This window comes from Halichoeres trimaculatus, unplaced genomic scaffold (assembly GCF_033239565.1).
Source record: "Halichoeres trimaculatus isolate MK-OKI-2021-1 unplaced genomic scaffold, fHalTri1.1 fHalTri1_scaffold_3, whole genome shotgun sequence".
NCBI lineage: Eukaryota > Metazoa > Chordata > Actinopteri > Labriformes > Labridae > Halichoeres > Halichoeres trimaculatus.
Genome location: NW_027437181.1, coordinates 3,256,712 through 3,276,008, shown reverse-complemented (window position 1 = coordinate 3,276,008; position 19,297 = coordinate 3,256,712). Strand labels below are relative to the sequence as shown.

General features: G+C 39.2%; 2 protein-coding genes across 3 annotated transcripts in view; one reads left to right on the top strand and one right to left on the bottom strand.

Annotated features, from left to right (window-relative positions):
- Nucleotides 1-307: 307 nt before the first annotated feature.
- On the top strand, nt 308-1,525 carry cdkn1ca (cyclin dependent kinase inhibitor 1Ca). Its single transcript, XM_074666695.1, has 2 exons — nt 308-994; nt 1,099-1,525. Exons 1-2 carry the CDS (start codon nt 574-576, stop codon nt 1,197-1,199), a joined length of 522 nt encoding a protein of 173 aa, XP_074522796.1. The 5' UTR covers nt 308-573; the 3' UTR covers nt 1,200-1,525.
- Nucleotides 1,526-9,075: 7,550 nt separating this feature from the next.
- Nucleotides 9,076-19,297, bottom strand: part of kcnq1.1 (potassium voltage-gated channel, KQT-like subfamily, member 1.1) — a 108,796-nt gene continuing 98,574 nt past the window's right edge. For both annotated transcript variants that reach the window (XM_074667029.1, XM_074667030.1), the window contains exons 13-17: nt 19,142-19,217; nt 16,501-16,595; nt 16,348-16,394; nt 16,172-16,233; nt 9,076-13,177 (exon numbers count right to left, since the gene is read on the bottom strand). In XM_074667029.1, coding sequence (XP_074523130.1) covers nt 13,010-13,177; nt 16,172-16,233; nt 16,348-16,394; nt 16,501-16,595; nt 19,142-19,217 — 448 coding nt within the window. In that variant the 3' untranslated portion in view covers nt 9,076-13,009. The remainder of the gene's footprint in view (nt 13,178-16,171; nt 16,234-16,347; nt 16,395-16,500; nt 16,596-19,141; nt 19,218-19,297) is intronic.

The following is a 19,297-nucleotide window of genomic DNA, read 5'->3' as shown; positions in this document are numbered from 1 at the left end:
GACAGCAGAGGATGTTTTTCCAACAGTGTCTGGACACCGTGTCACTGTGTCTCTGCAGCTAGAAGCCCACGCATTTCTTTCTTTCTGACCTTTTTTTACAATAATGTTTGAGCAAGAAAGAAACTGCATGGTGAAAGTGGGAGCAAACAGCATCCATTTGGAGTTAATGGTGTTTTGAGGTCGAATAATGACCCCAGGAGGAGGGAGGATCCACATTTGCGTAAAGGCACGTTCTGTGTCAAAAAACTCGGGCCGTGAACGCATCAGTTTTTTTTTTGTTGTTGTTGTTTGACAAAGAGCTCAAACACAATGTGTCCCCAAAGGAACCAGAGTCTTTCATCCTCAGCAGTCTTCAAGGCACAATGACTGCATTTAGTGCATTACGCCCCCTCCTGAGCGCCTCCAATTCACAGATCTGCAGCCAATCAGCAGCCGCTCCTCATTGTGTACAAACAGAGCAGCGTGCGCGCTGCAGCCTTTAAAAATCCCCCTGAAGCTTCCTGCAGACCAGAGCCCACACTACAGGGAGAGAGCAAAGACTTCCCTCTCCAAAACTCCACAACTTTCTCCAAGATGAATCCCATCCAGCGCAGAGAGTCCGTCTGCAGGAACCTGTTTGGCTCAGTGGACCACGAGCAGCTGCGCAGGGACTTAACGCAGAGACTGAGGGAGATCACGGAGCAGGACAGCCGCCGCTGGAACTTCAACTTCCAGACTGACACGCCGATGTGTGGCAGGTTTCAGTGGGAGGAAATCCCCTCAGACTGCGCCGCGGCTGTCTACCAGGAGCCTGCACAGCTGAAGGAGAAAGCTGCCTGCTCCCTGAACGCAGAGGAGGATGACAGGTTGAGCGAGGGGAGCGCAGAGACGGATCAGGAGAACTGCTCCAGCATCTCCAACATGCGCAAGCGTCCCGCAGAGGTGACGCCGGTGCGGAGGAAGAGGACGCACGCAAAGTCGGCGGTGAAACCCAGAAACAACACAAAAATCACAGGTAAAGAAGAACTCCAGCAGCTCAGACTGTGTCTGTTTGCTTCTTTAATGAGTTATCACACACAAACAGTGAGCTAACCTCTGCGCTCTTCTTGCTTTTTGCAGATTTCTTCTCCAAAAGAAGGAGGTCCACAGAAACAAAGAGCGTCCTGACTCCTTTCCTCACAACTTCCAGTGAAGCAGCTGTGTGCAAAACAATCAGATGAGCCAGCTCAGGAAAAACGGACTATTAATGTTTCTGCACACTTTGAAGGGACTGAGCCAAAGACTTCTACCTGCACCAAAGATTTTATTTCATTTTATCCTATTTTATTTTATTTTGTTGCCATTTTAAAAACCACTCAGCGATATTTATTTTATTTAAGACGTTTTATTTAATTTTTCTGCAGTTGTTTGTGCATTTTTTCCTTTTATGTTGTCAGTGTTTTTATTTTTGTTTCTATCTTTTTTGTATTTCTTATGGAGCTTCTTCTGAAAAGCACTATGTTATGTTTACAAGATGCAGACCCAGCAGCTTGTGGATGTACTAAAATGAGCCAATAAACCTATTTTTGTTTGCTAACTGTGGTGCCTGTTGAGTTTTTTATTTCATTTTCCGCAAAAAATAAATAAATAAATAAATAAATAAATAAATAAATAAATTAATTAATTAATTAATTAATAAATTAAAAAATAAAATAAAATAAATAAATGAAGAAATAAATAAATTGATTAATAAATTAATTAATAAATTAATAAAAAATAAAATAAAAAAATAAATAAAAAAGGAAAAATAATCAAAATTAATTTCCTGATATGGAGATAAATTTGGACTAATCAGATTAATTTTCCTTTAGCATTCCCAGAATCTTCACTTGTGTTTCCTGCTTTAATCAAAAACCATAAATCGCTCAGAAAACTTTCATCTCTTCTCCATCTGCCGCCTCACAAACTCAAACTTGGCCCTGCAGCTGACTGGATCAGCAGGCTTTTCTGGATGCAAACACTGAGACACAAACAAATTCTGTTTATGTACAACGACGCGTCACTCCTGCAGTTTGCCTGCAGCAAAAAACCCGTGCAGTCAACACAGACTGAAAGACTCTAATCCCACTCTGGCAGCCTCGGCTGAACCCTGTGACAGTTACTTCTAAAAATGTTGGTTTTACATTCTGCATTCTCGCTGCGGTTTGAAGAATTACAAGAAACAAAGCTCCAACCTTCATTTCACGAAGGACGAAACCGACTGGCGTAAAAACAGACCCTGAGTGGTATGATTGTGGACATGTTCTGAGCAGGATATCAAATAGTACTGTTCCAGTTTTACTGCAGCTTTGTGGGAAAACTAATCTTTCCTTTTATGCCGACTTTGTGCTGGTCACAGACAAGTAAACTAATTAAAAATGTTCCCTCATAAGAAGCAGAAAAATGATTCGTAACTGGCAAACAGAAAAGATAAATGTTTCAGTGTAATTGCATTTTCTGTGTTGCTTTATAAGATGTTGGGTAATCATAAGCGCGGCACTCTCAGGCTTAAAATTACTCTCCTTATTATGAACTGCCAAATTAGCCCATTAGAGAGGCCAAATCCCTCTGAAAGCGTGTTCACCCCCGCCGAGCAGAGTGTGAGCTCCAAAGGATTTCTCCTGACCATCTGGACGCAGAGCAGGACAATGGCCACGACGCAGAGTGTGCCATTTACTTCACCTGCAAATCAGGCTTTTGGAGATCCACGACCCCCCAGGTCCTTCCTCGACTCCTCTCCTTTCACTGCATCTCTTTCAGAGTCAAAGGAAGCTTTTATAACTGACATGTGCCCAGCTAATCCAACCAGTGTTTATTCTCCCTTTGGCCAGAGCGTTCAAACACGGAGAGAAAAAGCTCACGTTGTATTTACATTTTTAAACATCTCATTATTTCCAAGGACGACAAATGTTAAGTGTGTTATTCTCACATGAGGAACAGATGATGTTCTATTGTGCTCTAATGGGTTTTTGTCTGAATTAACAGTCAAACAATCAATAATCAAACAATCCCTCAGGTCCAGGCGGTCCCACGAGTCCCCAATTAACACACCCCCAAGCAAATGAAGCAACTTTCATGATGTGCAGTACAAGCTGATCAGAACATCATCAGGAGGAGAACGCTGCCGCAGCACTGCTGTGTCTGAAAGTGAAGCTACTGATGCTTTGTGAGCCAATAATGTACGTTTACGCTCTCAGAGGAGCACAGGCTTTGAGTTAATGAGGTGAATTTATAAATCGTAAGGTCAAATAGGGTCTAAACGTACTCAGCGTAACTCAAACTTTGTTATAGAGAAGGTTTAAAACAATTGAAGTTGACCAAAGTGCTGTACAGATTAAAAGCAGCACGAATAACAAGTTACAAAACAGAAACCAGAGCAAATAGAAAAGTTTTTCACCCAAAATGCAAAAACGCTGGGGGACTGTAAGTGCTGTAGTAAACATGCCAGGCCTGTAGACGGCGCTATAACTGTCTTGTGTCACCAAGCGGCTTTTGGTAGTTGGGCCATAGACTGTATAAAACAAGGACGTAGTCTCCCCGACGTCACCCGTCTGTTTCTGAAACAGATTTTGAAGCAGATTGGCTACCGAGGCCATATTGGAAGAGGCAAGGGTTTTCGAGGACAGCTGAAGGGTAATTGGTCGAGCTTGCGATCTCAATATCTTCTGAACGGCCGAGTCAGAAAATAATTCACCCCCAGTGTGTGGAGATAGTAAAATTAGCAACTCAGACAGGAGATGTATCTTTTTTAATTTCTGCTCTGAAAACAGCTTTTTTTTGGCTTGGTGTGTCTGTGACTTCCGGTACTTCTGGAGTCAGCCTCAAGTGAACACTGGAGAAACAGCAGATTTTAGCACTTCAGCATTGTCTTATATTCTAACCCCCATTTCCCACATAAAGCGCTGACATCGTGCCTTGCAGAGCCACACACAACGCCATACTTAGAAACCACTCTAGTCAATCATTGCATTAGCATGCGCCGCGATCACCAACGGCTGAGCGTGGCTGTTTCGCTGTGAGTCTATTTTGGTCGGAGTGCGCTGCAGAAAAGTATCAATCTCTGCAAAGCAGATCGTTCCAAACAGGAAATCAGACACAAAAACGATTAGAGTATCCGATCGTTTCAAAATAAAGCTCCATATTCTGGCTCCAGATCGTAAATCTCATCCTTGTTTACTAAAACTTCGTCACTGACACATGGCCAGAAGTCATCAGCACGTCAGATACAGAGGAAAACCGAGCTTTTGGGCAAGGAGAGTTAATCTCTGGGGTGAAAAATGTCATCATTTTAGACGACACAACACATTCTTCATTCCTATAAGGACACCAACAGAAAGGAGAAGGCATGGACTGAAGGAGCTGAAGTTTTGGGAGGACCTGATGAGCTTAACAAGCTTATTACTTACCATGAAAGTTCGTTGTCATGGGTGGATTCCTGCAGAAACATATGGTCCTCCTGTGATCTTGGGGATCCAGCTGTTTTGGGCGCTCCACACCGCAAAAACTGAAATCTTATCAAGTGTTTTTGTCTTATTTTCAGAAGAAAATTCCTTTTTAGACTCAATATGAGCCAAAATCACATGACCAATCCAGAAAAATGTCTTGTTTTTAGTTATTTAAGGACAAAAATGAGGTTTGAATTGCTCGTAACCAGTAAAAACAATCTGCCAATGAAACAAGAGAAAAGTTACTTGTATTGAGACATTGTTCTAGTCTCTTTTTTCTTGTTCCATTGGCAGATTTTTTTACTGGTTACAAGCGATTCAAACCTCATTTTTGTACTCGGATAACTTGAAACAAGACCTTTTTCTGGATTGATAAGTTGAATGTGGCTCATATCGAGTATGATAAGACAATTTCTACTTAAAAAAAGACAAAAACACTTGATAAGATTTCATTTTTTTGCAGTGCAGAGACTCATCCAGTGTGAATTGGCGCGTCCGAAAACCGCAGTACGGCGCTCACGCTTTATGTGTGAACTGAAGGTTAGACTGAAGGTTGCCGCCTGTGCAGAAGTGCAGCAACAAATGCACACTTTGCTGAAAGACAGTCAGCAGATTCAAAAGTTTGTGTTTTAGGTCAGTTTTCATGTAAACAAGCAGCCGAAATGCAACAATACTTTTGCGTTTCACCCCAAAACCACTGTGTTAATGACCTTTTAGCTTTGTACATGGTTTTTGGGGGTGATCAGAAGCAGCTGACCGGTCGATCTCAGTGTCCTGGCAGGGATATGGGGACAAAACTTTATATAACATGATGGCACAGCAAATCGTCTGTCAGCTGTGTGTGAATCAGGGGGAAGACACAGTCTGGTCTTTAAAATCCTCTTCGTCAAACAGCTGCTGGGTCCACCAATCCAAAAACTCAAAGGTCTCGTAGGGGGGCGGCAGAAGCTGTTCAGCTTGCAGGGACCCAGCTCGAGAGCAGAAGAGCTGCTGGTTCAAGTGCAGCACACACTTAAGTGCAGCAGTTGGAAGTGTTTCCTTCCTGGGCTCTGCTCCGGCATGGAGGAGCTGCACCAAACTGCTCCGGGCACCTGAATGTGTACAGGGAGTTTCTCACCTGTGGTGCGTTTTCATGGGATCTGGTCTTTCTGGCCTACTTGTTCTGAGGCAGAGTGAATAAATTATATATACCCTCGAGGGCTGATAAAGTACAGTTTCTCCTTCAGCGCAGGAAAAGGGTAAAACATGTGACTCAGTTTTCCCAGATCACAACGTGACATCATGTCGTACTCATGTGTTTTTTTTTTTTGTCTGTAACCCAAATATATAATATATACACAGTGTGAGCGGCCGTCGGCAGTTCTGATGCTTTTCCTGCCAATAAATGAAACTGTTTGTATATCTATTTTTCTGTGTGTATAAACTGATGATTTTTTGTATGTTTTTAGTTTCACGGTGTAAAATAAAGAAAATTTAGCGCCAGTCGAACTCTGGCGCTGTGTCACTGATGCCGAGGTCAGCTACACATGGTTTACCTTTTACATAGAGCTGTAAAGAAACAAAGGAGTTTTGACCAAAGTAGAATACAAAAAAAAATCCCCAAAAAGAGAAAAAAATTAAAGACTATGGAATAAAAAAAATCCCCAAAAAGAGAAAAAAAATAAAGACTATAGAATCAAAAAAAGAAAAAAAAGAGAAAAAAATTATGGACTATAGAAAAAAAAATCCCCAAAAAGAGAAAAAATTTAAAGACTATTGAAAAAAAAAATCCCCAAAAAGAGAAAAAATTTAAAGACTATTGAAAAAAAAAAATCCCCCAAAAAGAGAAAAAAAATTAAGACTATAGAATTAAAAAAAAATCCCCCAAAAGATAAAAAAAATTTAAGACTATAGAATTTTAAAAAAATTCCCCCCAAAAAGAAAAAAAAATAAAAACTACAGAATAAAAAAAATCCCCAAAAAGAGAAAAATTAAGGACTAAAGAAAAAAAAATCAAAAAGAAGAAAAAAAAAAGAAAAATAAAAAAAACCTGCCGGTTCACATGTGCACATTTCTCCCTGATTATACCCAATGTTTTTTAAAAGCTAATTAAAGTTTGATTTTCATTTTAATTAACAAAGTTAAGCTGAAAAATAAAACCTGATCCAATTAGATTAATCAGACATCTAAACACACATTATTTAAAAAAAATCACTAAAAATTAAAATGAGTAATCACACTGTGGATTTGTTTTGTTTGTCTTCTTTCTGTAAGAAAAGTAATAATGAAAAGTTCAAAGGCTGGCCACCTTTTTTTTGTATTATGCTTATTTAATTTTTTGGGAGAGAAGGAGCAGATATAATAAGATGTTTTCTTTTTTCTGCTTTGATGCATTTGTTTGAGATTTTTTTTTATTACAATTTTTTCCATTTAATGTATATTTTAATGAAAGTATGAATCAAAATTAAGACAAACTAAATCCCATTATCATAATCACAGCAGTTCAACAGCTGCCTGGTGTAAACTGGCTTCTATTGGAATCAGACTTTTAAGAAAGAAACATTTAGAGTTGTACATTCTCTGTTCAGAACAAAAAAATAAAAAAATATCAGAAAAAAAAAAAATATAAAAGAGGAGGGAAAAACTGAATGACTTGTTGTGGATGGGGGAAGGGGTCATGAGGAAAAGCCTGATCAGACGTCAACAAACACCTGCCACGCCCCCTGACTTTGGCTGCGTATAAACTTTCTATCACAGCACCTGACACACAAAGCCAATTAGCTTTCTCTTATTTTATACAACTTGTTTTACTGTATCACTGGACTCTTTATGACTGTTATTCTCATTACTGCCTTCCTCTCCAATACCCAAACAACCACTACCTAAACCTGCACCACCCCCTGTAATGACCCCCTTCCTCCACCCGCCCCCTGCCAGCACAAAGGCCATTCGCCCTCAGCACACTTTAAGAGGGTGGGGCTCTTTGTTGTGGAAACCAGAGGCAGATGGTCACTTGGGCCTTTCTCCACAGGAGCACTTGTGTGAAGGAATGCCTGGACAGCCCATTGATGGCCAGCAGGAGAAAGGTCACCATCTGCTCCTCAAAGGTCACACAGTGTTTAGCCGCGCTTGTGGCTATTTCCATAAGTCAGTGGTGACATGGCACACCCCCCATCCAAAGAGTTATTTAGGAAACAATCCTTTGATGGATCTGTAAAACCTGAAAGGGATTCAATCATTTGCTTGATAGTGGAAAGAAAAACTGAAAAAAAAAAAAAAAATTAAGAGTACAAATAAAACTTTTTGCTCATTTTTAAACTTCGCCGGCAAACACTCAGCTCACAACTTCCCCCTCAGGCTCCAGACACAATTCACAGATACTTAGAAACAATTACCAAAAACTTTTATTACTGGAAAAATCTTCTAAACATTAACAAAAAAGTGAAATCGAGTAAAAACAGTGAACATATTATTTGATTCAACTTTTCAAGTGAAGTATGGAAATGCTTGTCCTTTCACAGTTTTCAATCAGGGGCAAATGACTTAACATTGATGGTGTAAGATTTCAAGTACGTTACTCAAAAGGCACTTACCGTGATGAAACTCGTGAGGTTATAATATCAGAGCAGAAACATCAGTGAATGTGTTTCAAATGAAATGAAATGAAATGAATACTTGTGATGAATGCTGTGGAGCTGGTGAAGCATTCAGCATTGATCTAGCTGTATTAGTAATACTACATAAGGCAACTTAGAGTGAAATCTCAACACTGGCTCTACAACACTCCATGGTGAGATATTTCAAATCATATCCCAGGACACATTAATCTAATGTTTAAAGACACTTTCTACCAACAGACTTTGTTTTTTTGCTCGTTTAAACCTCATTAAAAAAAAAAGTGTTGTAAATGCGCTGAGTCTGTGGCTCTCAGCGCTGCAACTAAAGAAAAAACATGCAAAAGGACACTTAAGGAGGACACTTTAAAGTGATGCACATGTCCGGACACGCTTGTTTTTGACCCAGATTTTCAGTCACAGCTCTTTTATGGTTCTCTTTCCATCAGGTGTGTTGGAAAAAGAGATAAAACATGTGTTTTTGATTTATTTAACATTGTTAGAGCACGGGTTTGCAACCTTTGCTTTCATATGAGCCTTTAAACCTCAGCTCACCTGAATTAAAGTTTATCAGGAGTCTACTTAATTGTCATATTAAAGGCAAAAAAAGTGTGGAAAACTGTAAACATAGAAAAAAAAATCTAGTGAATAATTATTTAAAAATATGTTTTTGTGTTTATAAATTTGTACATGTGATTTCTTAGTTTAAAAAAATACTAAAAAAAATTGTAATAAATTTCATGAATTTGCAAAATTAAAGACATTTTAAAAAAGTTTAAAATTAAAAAAAAAAACTTCCAAATTTGCAAAATTAAAAAGGGAAATTTAAAGAATATGCAAAAATATAGATAAAATTCTAAAATTTGCCAAATTTATAAATTTGCAAAATTGTTGCTTCAACAGTTTTGCTACATCTGAAAAAATTCAAAAATTTGCACCATTTTTTTCCAAAAAGGAATTATTTTTTCTAATTTACAAAAAATGTCAAAAAATTGAAATTTAAAATAATTAAAGAATGCTAAATTGCAAGATGTGATAAATATTTAGTTCAACAAAATTTTTACCTGTGATTCTTTTTAGTGTCAATGTAATTACTGAACACACTGATTAAGAAAAAAAAATTATGTTATATTTAATTTTAATATATGAGGAATCACTGCAACAAAGTCAAAGAGCTGCATGAGGCTCCAGAGCCGCAGGTTGAAGACCCTTCTATTATAGTGTATGAAATAGAGCGTGTTGTCAAAATGATGAAGCTGTTTTCTTAATTTGCTTGTGTTTTGTCTTTTTGCATGTGTTTTCTTAAGTTGCAATGCTGTGAAATTCCCCTGGAGTCAAAGCTTAGGAAGAAACTAAGCATCAGGGATAGACCGCTTATCGGCATTTTGAGGCATGTCAGTGTAGCCTTTTTTAAAATCCGACAGCTGATAAAAAAAATCAATTCGAAACTTGGTTATTTTGTCTCTGATGCAGCCACGCCTCTCTGTCTCCAGCGTTGTCCCACCCACAGCACCACCTGAATGGTTACTAACAGAGCCATGGCTCGGATAACAACCAATCAGCAGTGAAAGCTGTGCATGCACAGTCCCAGTTTTTTTAAACTTTCATTAAACTTAACATAACACATTCCTGAGCCTGGGAGCTGAATGAACATAAGCTTAAAGGCATTTTAACAAAGTTACATGTTGGACTTTGTATTATTCAAAATCTTCACTTCAACTACACCCTAAAAAAAATGTGTATCTCTACTCAGCATTGTCAAAACTTGATTAAGTCACTGTATCAGATTTGTTTAAAGTGTAACAGTAATACATCAGTCATTTAAAAGTATCTCATTTAACATAAAAATGGCACAAAAAGGTTTAAAATACAAACAAGTTAATAAGCTCTTGGATCTTGTGGTGGCTAGTTTTAGCCACAAAGATACAAGTATGTTAGCTTCTAATGTTTAAGGTATAAATGTAGTTAGAACTCAGCAATGATCAGGAAAGTTGGGAGATATTGTAGCATCTTTAACCTGCTGTTGTGTGTGGGAATATAGTATTTAACTGACTGTATGCTGCTGTCAGGGTCAGCTCTTATGAAACAGATCTGAATCTTAATGAGGTTTTTTACCTGGTTGAATAATTGATTCCACATAAGTTCTTTTTATCCTTGAAGCAGTGCAAAAATAGATGATAGTTAAAGCTTGGAGATTAGTAAAAGAGTTTAAATGTTCTTATAATGGGCTGAATCTCTTGTTAGTATTTATCTTGTTAGATGAATAAGAATATACCTCAAAAGGAACAATTATCAAGATGTTTAAAAACTCATGGACTCATGTAGATTATATTTGATTAAAGGATATGTGATGTTTGGATTTACACAGTGTTAATAGGTCATCTAATTGCCAAAATTGGATACGACCTTAGACAAAAACACCATGACCTGAGTCTAACTTTAGATCCAGGTAGGCTACGTTGAGCATTGCACCACTAAGCTAAGTTTTCCTGGACAAGCTCAGATTAGCCTTTTATAAAAATTGTTCTTGATTTAATTTCTTAGTTAGCTCAGAAATAATGGATAAGTTGTGGCTTTTACAGCCCTGTTTACTCGACAACGTTTCACCTGAAAACAACAAAAATCTGTGTTGAACCAGAAACGCTGAGGGACTGAAAATGTAGTTTACATTCCAGGCCTGTAGTTGGCGATATAACTGTAGAGACACATCGCTCCACAGACCAGAGGAAGTTTAGCCAGCAGCTAATAAACAAAACAGGATAAGTGCAGAAGTGGTGTTTTTTAAAAGTTTCTGTTTCAGGTTGGCTGAAATGTTGTTTCTGTAAAAACTAGAGGCCAAAACACAACAATAGTTTTACATTTCAGGGACGTAAACAGGGCTTTATGGCTGAAATACACCAGATACGTCTGCAGTGCGTCTCTGCTTCACCATGGCAACGGATCAGGTTAACAGTTGGGTTTTCACCAAGCAGTCCGGTTCAGTTCAGAACGGTTTGGTATGGTTAAGCCTGATCCCATTTCCACAACAAACTGTGCCCCCTTGTGGTAGGCATTATGTAAGCTGGATGCTAAAAGCTGCATCTGTTAAAAAATAACATGACGCCGTAGCAGCACGACACAGTTTACCCCGCAAATAAATCCAACGAAGAAGAAAAACGCAACACGGTGAACAAAGAGCAACGATGGAAGACATGCAGCAATTTGTCTTCTTTGTGATCAGTGTGGCTGTTTGATACCAAGTGCAATACTGTTACTGTTGAACTTGCACGGTAAGTGATGATTCTTTAAACCAATCAACGGTCTGCAGTGTTGTAGCTCCAACTTCCGAGATCGGCTCAGTTTAGTGGGACGGCTCGTCTTGGTTATTTGGGGATCTGTCCCAGGATCAGTCAGTGGAAACCCCGTTAAATGCGTGCCCTGCCGAGATGAACCGAATTGAACCACACGGTGGAAACGGGGCTAATGTGTCAGCTCACACTGGATCCGTTCTGTTGCAGTCCATCTGTGTGGCTAGTCTGCTGTGTAGCAGGTAATACACAGCCATCCTGTGTGCCGTAAAATCAGCGTAGGGAAGATTCAACAGGACAGGAAGTCATGACCAGAAACTACCTAAAAACATCCAGAGACTTTCAAAATAAAACAAACGAGATTCATGTCAGAATCAGTTTGTATTTATCTTGACTTTGACCAGAAAGGGACATATTGAGCGGAGCCAGCCCAGCAGTCAACAAGTTTGAGGTTTTACAGCCCAACATGAATGAAGAGAGACTCATCAATGAAGTGGGAAAAGCAGGAACTCCTTGGTCGATGTGAGTTGACAAATGCAGTCAAGACGCAACAAAGCTGAGTTGGACTGCAGACGTATCTGGTGTATTTGAGGCGTAAAGCAGAGATGATTTAGTTCAATCAATAGACCAAACTCAAGGTGTGATGTCACATCTTATCATTGGCTATCGTTAAAATGATGTAATAACGGGCAGTAACACACAGTATATGAGTGTCAGAACCATAGACCGTAAAAAAAAGGACGTCATCTCACTCGGCTCAGAGTGAGGTCACCACAAAAACTGCTCCCCCTGGTGGCTGGCTGCAGTATAGGTCAAAAAATCCATCTCCCCAGTCATTCCAGATGGGCTGTGGTCAAACTTTAAAAAATGTATACTCCTCATAGAAATGTTTCTCACGTCTGATTGTTGTGGTGATTTGGAGATATCATTTGGCTGTCTTGTATTCAAGTCCTCTTTTTTTCTGGAAAGTTTTGTTTTCATTAGTTATACGAGGTTAAAAATGAGGTTTTACGTCATGTTTAACAATGATTGACAGCTGACGTTCTCGTGTATTTTTTGGGGGGATTGTAAAATATGTCGGGAGGTAGAGTCAAGAAGTGATTAGACTCTCCAAAGAAAAAAAATTATTATTTATGTCGCCTGGCTCCACTCAGATTCTCCCAGAATCCCTCACAATCTCTACTGCGCAGACTATGGCTTCAAAACTCTACAATGGTAAATGGTGGAGCCACGCTGTGAATGTTCTTGTTTACCGGTCAAACTGTCGGTTAATGAGGAGGTGAGGGAGGTGTGTTGTTATGACAATGTGACATGGTTTTGCAAAAAAGGTGTTTCTATCTCACTTTTGTTTTAAACTTCAATATTAAAACTTCTGAAATTTGAGAGGTTTTTCAAAATGTTGGTGTTTCTATCACTATTTTTTTGTCACAATATTTTGGTTGTTCTGGATGAAATATAAACGCAGCTTATGACTTACTCTCTGGAACGCAGCAGTAAGACATGATGAAGGTTTCTGAGCTGGTAACAAGATGAAATATGATCTATTGACAAAGTTTCAGACCATGAACCGTTCTGCTGTGAGGTGATGTTACTTGTTGGTTTCAACAGTCCGTATCCTGACTTTCTCTGGCGTTGATGCTGAAGTGAGGACACCGAGCCAGCCTCTGAGGAGGAGGAGGGTGAAGGTTTATGGAGAAAGCTGGTCGTAGCTTGGCAGACTGTCCTGACTCGGGAGAACATCCCCAGCCGGTCTCGGTTGTGGTCTTTGTCTGCCTCCAGTTTCTGCCTCTCTCTGGTCCAACAGGATGGAGAGGGACTCCAGGACGCGGCTCATGGTCTGGTCCAAACAGGCCATCTATTTAAGGTGAAACAGAAAATACTGAAGAAAACCCAAACAGCTACTCTGGTTTTTAATTAGATTCAACACATGAGCATTTATTATCATTCACACTGAATACCGTGGATGGAGAGGCTGCAAAGAGGCGGCTGTTAAAGTGACATCCGTAATGCACCTGTAATCTAATTCACTTGTGTTCGTCAAAGGCATTATGATAATAATAATAATTAACCTGTGCCACATTATTTTCTGCTGCGTTGAGCAGAAAACACAATTTAATTTCAGGGACATAACTGCGATTAACAAGCTTTAAGGAAAGAAAAAATGACTGGCCTTTGAGGTCACATCTGAAAAAACATTTCTGTTTTTTATTCAAACCAGAAAAATGAAAATCTCATAACGATGTGGAGATTAAATCAGACTGATGGTGGGGTACAGTGTGTTCACAGAAGTTTCAGCATCTTTTGTTTTCCTTGTTATGTCTAAGGGATCTGATCCTGGCATCAGGGAGATGGTGAAGAAACCATAAAATTATTTGTTCATTACAACGATGGAGGAAATTAATCAACAAAATGTGCAAAATATACAGCCAAGGGAAAAAAAAATTGGACCACCTTTGCCTTTAAGTTTATTGTTGATTTTAATGCCTGGTATCACTAAAGATATATTACCTGAAGAATTTAATGAACATAACAAAAAATGAATCTGATCACATCATGTTTTTTGCTGGTCTGAAGTCACACAGGGTGAAGAAAGAAGCCCTTCATCAACGAGAGACAGAAGAAGACCCGGGTACTCTTTGCTAGGGATCACAGGATTGGACTGTTGGTGGTTGGGTGAAGTTTCTCTTCAGGGATGGATCCAGTTTGGAGTTGATGTCCACTCCAGCCAACTTCCTGGTTAGGAGGAGACCTGGAGAAGCCTAAAAACCAGACTGTCTGATCTACAGTGAAACATGGACGTGGATTGGTGATGATCTGGGGTTGTTTCAGTCTTGCGAATGAACCAGGTCACGTACAGGTCTACTCTTGAAACCAGTCTTCTTTCTACAGTTGGAAATTCTTTCTTGACTCACATGACTGGATTTCCCAACAAGACACTGTTCCTTACCACATGTCAAGCTCAGTTAAAGCCTGGATGTAGAACTTGAACATTGGGACCATGTCTTGGCTAGATCAATCACCAGATCTTAATCCAATTAAAAACCTAAGGAACATCATCAAACTCTAAATGAAGAACCACAAGCCCAAAAACAAAGAAGACCTGACAAAGCTGGTGGAGAACACACCAAGACGCACAGCTGCAGTCATCAAAACAATGGTTATGCAATCAAGTACTGACTCCTGTGTGGTTTTCAAAGTGGGGGCCACCAGGAGGCACCGAGGGCCATGGATGATTAGAAGGAAGGGAAAAAATAGAGTCTAAGGGGCCGTCTACGCGACAACAGTTTGAGGGTGAAATGCAAAAGTTTTCTTCTGTTTCGGCCTCGTGTTTACAGAGAAACCGCATTTTTGCCAACCTAACTGCAAACTTTTGAAAACGGCCTCAAAAGTAGAATCTCTCTGAAACGCTGCTGACACTGTTGCCGTGTAAACAATAAGCTGACATTTCCAGTGGAAAAGCTGACGTCACACTCTGAACAAGCCCATCCAACAGTCCAACAGTATCGTTGTTACAATTGTGATCTACTGTGTTGAGCTTGTGCTGCTCAATCTGCTGAATCTGTGACTGTCTTTAACAAAATGAGCATCTGTTGCTCCACTTCTGCTCTTAGCATTCACCAACACACCAGATGATCGGCTCAACTCTACTTCAGTGGAGATCTAACAAAAGCTGCTTCTGGACAAGACAGTTATAGTGCCACCTACAGGCCTGGCATGCTTACTACAGCATTTCTGTGTAAATACAGATTTTTTTCTCTGCATTTTAGCGTTTCCAGATGAAACGTTGTCGTGTAAACGTGGCCACATATTTTTCCTGAATATACAAGTAAAGTGCCATAATTGTTGGATTCTCCAGTTTCTGATTTTACCTGACCGCACTTTGTGTGACAGCTGCAATTTCAACTTGATGATGTCATGATCTGTGTCGACCTGGTGGGTTGAACCTCTTTTCAAGTTATTTAAAAAACTAAACCAAACTTTGAGGCTCTCCTCCTGTCTAACCGCTGGCTACTAAGAAAAAGGAGTTTCCCACCTTGGCTGACAGGGCCCTGAAATCCCTTCTCCCTTTACAACAGTCTACTTCTCTGAGTCTGGAGCTTGTTTTTTCATACAGACAGTCCTTGAGTTATGAATGAATTCCATTCTTACGACGCGTTGCAACTCGAAATTCCGCATAAGACGGATTTTTACCCTAAATCTCTAAATAACTTTCCAGATACATGTATTATACTTTTTATTCATGTGAAATGATGTGAAAAAGGTGAGGATACTGAGAAAATTATGGAGCACAAACACAACCGACACTATGACACGACTCGAGACAAAGTGGACGATGCTGATGACCACGTAGCTGTGTATTCATACGGGTCAAAAACTAGTACTTGCCGTGAGCAGCGTAACTTTTAAACCTTCTCTATTTTCCTACGTATGAACATTTATTGGAAAATGTAAGTCGAGGACCACATTCCTGTTCTGAACAAATTCAACAAGTATTGAAAAGTGAATAAAAGTTAGAAAAAACATTCTTAAAGTTGACATTTCTTTACATATTTTGAAGCACAGTCTGTTGGTTTCCAAATGCTGTTTAGGGGACTTGGCATAGTGACGTTTGGGGACCCTGTTTTTTCTGTGGCTTAAACAAAGAGCAAACAAACATAGAAAGCCTAAAAGCTATTAATATAAGAACTTTAGTGATTTGGGTTAGTATCAAGAAAACCACAGAAAGTGTCGAGGTATCAGCCCTTAAATTAAACTCTTATGAGCGTTTTTATAGTTGTTAACTTTATATTTGTCCAAACAAATGTACCAAAAGTTGTACCAGGCAATAAAATGAACAAGGAACTCTCACCTTGTCTTCTATCCGGTGGAGTCTGGATCCGATGGAGTTGTTGCCTTTGTCTCTGCTCCGCTCTTCAGTGGGAGGGAGCAGTGGAGCAATAAAGGAGTAAAAAAAGAAGATTTAAGGTGGTTTAATGCATAGATACTGTAATCCACTGTGAGGGAGCAGGGGAGGAGATGGATTACCTGAGCTCGTCTGGAACAAACTTATCTTTCCCAGAGACTGGTCCAGTCTGAGAGAAACAACAGAGAGCTGGAGTCAGACAAATCAAACCTCCGAGCGTCTCCTTACTCCTCACTCCTCCTGGTAATGAAGCGCTGTGCTGTTATTCACTTTACCTCCGCTGCAGCTCCTTGATTCGCACCATGAGGCTGAGGTGACCCTGGGAGTATTGCTCGATCACGTCTCGCACGTCGTACGGCTTGCGAGCTTGCTGGATGTGGAGGAAGATAAGTGAGTGTGTACAGTTTGTAAGACATCAAACCTTTTACTCATCCTTACGTGTTTGAGCTTTGCTTAGCAGAAACGTTTCTCACAGAGCACAATAATTCTCCTGAGAGGCTTTTTGTTTTTTGGTTTCATAGCTTCCAATTATCTCTGCTGCTGAGCTTGGTGTGGGTTGACACTGAATATTTATTATGTGTAAACACTGCCTGCTATTTATTTAATTCCATAACAATTTTATGTCAGCAGACAAGTGGAAATGAAAAAACAGAGAAGAAAAGGTTTAAGAGGACTAGTTAGGGTAAGATAATAAATCAGAGGTGACTGGTGCTGATGCTGAGATGCTCAGCAGGAAACTGCTGCAGCTCTCCACTGGATCATTTAATCATAACACTTTATTCAGATGTAATCCCAGGGACAGTGAATACCTCTATTGATTTATTGTTTTACTGAAGAGTCACTGAAGAGGACGTATTAATCCCAAAGATGGGGCCATCGTATTAGATATGATGACTCTACCTCTCTGCAGGATGACTGCTTCTTTAACACCGTACTGAACGACTCACTGTGAGTATCTGCTGAGAAAAACTGATCAAAGAGTTTTTTTTTTAAATCATAGTGCTCCTCACCACCTTGTCTGACACAGAGCCAGAAACAGTCATGACGTCTGTTAGACATAACTGTATGAAAACAGGCTTGTTGAAAAAGAGGTTTGCTTTTTTAGGTCATGTTAGAGTAAAGGTCTTTGCACACTGAGTCTTTATTTTACGTCTGAAATTGATGCACATTTAAAAAGAAATGTTATGAACACATTTACCTCTTCACTTTTGTCTGTCATTATTATTTTGGGAACAGGTTCACTGCAAAAAACAAAAATCTTATCAAGTGTTTTCGTCTTAATTTCAGTAAAACTGTCTTATTATACTCAATATGAGCCACATTCACCTGACCAGTTCAGAAAAATGTCTTATTTCAAGTTATTTAAAGACAAAAATGAGGTCTGATTTGCTTGTACCATAGACTGTAAAAAAGAAAAAAAAGAACGTCATCTTGCTCTGCTGCTCCCCCTGGTGGCTGGCTGCAGTATACGCCAAAAAATCCATCTCCCCAGTCATTCCAGATGGGCTGTGGTCAAACTTTAAAAAATTAATACTCCTGGTAGAAATGTTTCTCACGTCTGATTGTTGTGGTGATTTGAAGATATAATTTGGCTGTCTTGTGTTCAGGTCCTCTTTTTTCTGAAAAGTTTCATTTTCATTAGTTATAAGAGGTTAAAAACAAGGTTTTACGTCATGTTTAATGATGATTGACAGCTGACGTTCCACTGTATTTTTCTCAGGGATTGTAAAATATGTCAGGCGGTAGCGTCAGGAAGAGATTAGACTCTCGAAAGAAAAAAAAAAAAATCATTTTGTCACCCAGCTCCACCCAGATTTTCCCAGAATCCGATCAGAAAGTGCTTGTTACAAGTAAAAAAAAACCTGCCAATGGAAGAAGAGAAATTAGCTTAAAACTAGAATAATGTCTTAATACAAGTAAATTTTCTCTTCTTCCACTGGCAGATTTTTTTTTTAATGTCTTAAAGACCTCATTTTTGTCTTTGAATAACTTAAAAAAAGACATTTTTCTGGACTGATCAGGTGAATGAGGCTTATATTAAGTCTAAAAAGACATTTTCTACTGAAAATAAGACAAAAACACTTGATAAGATTTTTTTTTTTTCCAGTGTTTGAATTTATTTTTGCATCTTTTCGCATCTGCCTAGCTTGTTTCTAAGGTAGTTTGACCACTCAGAGACACTGTAGGCTACTTGCAACATCACATTTTCCCATTTTTAGACACATTTTCTGTTAATATGTGCCTGTGTCTGTGTGTTGATGTGTGTGTGTGCATACGCATACCTCAAACATACCAATAGCTGCTGCTCAGGATCAATTGCTCAATCTCTTTATGATGCTTCCAGTTTTCTCGTAATGTGAATTTTCACAATTAATAGAAGAAAAAATTGGATTGGATTCAGTGTGCATGATGTCTCATTTTTGGGATCTCGGATCTAACAAAATCCAAAAATAAAGGACTCAGAGTGCAAAGGCTTAAAGCCACTTAAAATCCATTAAAGAGGAGGTTAGGTGCTCTTTCTAAAGTCTTTATTCTGTCCCTATGGTTCCTCCATAGTAGCTTTATATGTTTTAGAGGGTAAATGTCCCTATTTACTCACACTAGTGTTTCAGAAAACCCTTATATCAGTCTCTGTTTGACAGATTTTATTTCAGCCGCTGTATTTTTAAGACTCCCTGCTCCACAAACCCCCTTCTCTCTGATTGGTCAGTCCTCTGGAGGCCTGTGATGTTCGTTTAAAACAGGTTTAAGGGATTTTTACTATGTTGGAAATCTGCACATGCTTAATACCAACATCCAGGATATCTGTGATTAAAATATCGGCAAGTATGATACCCCCTCTTTAAAGTTATACCCCCTCTTTAAATCTTTAAAGTAGAGAGAAAAAGAGACATCCATGAAATGTGCCAAACTCACCTGAAATTTCGTCTTTGCCACAAAGTACCGCATTTTCTGTATGACGCGGATTGCTTTCCGGTGTGACTCAGTCAGTCTGTGTGAGAGAAGTTTATAAGATTTTATTTAAGGGAGAAACATCGACATCAGATGAAGCAAAGAGTTAAAATACTGAAA

Bases quoted from the DNA above. Each gene is read 5' to 3' on its own strand.
- cdkn1ca (XM_074666695.1), top strand. From the start codon at position 574: ATGAATCCCATCCAGCGCAGAGAGTCCGTCTGCAGGAACCTGTTTGGC. The intron at 995-1,098 runs GTAAAGAAGAAC...TGCTTTTTGCAG, and splicing joins AAACAACACAAAAATCACAG to ATTTCTTCTCCAAAAGAAGG.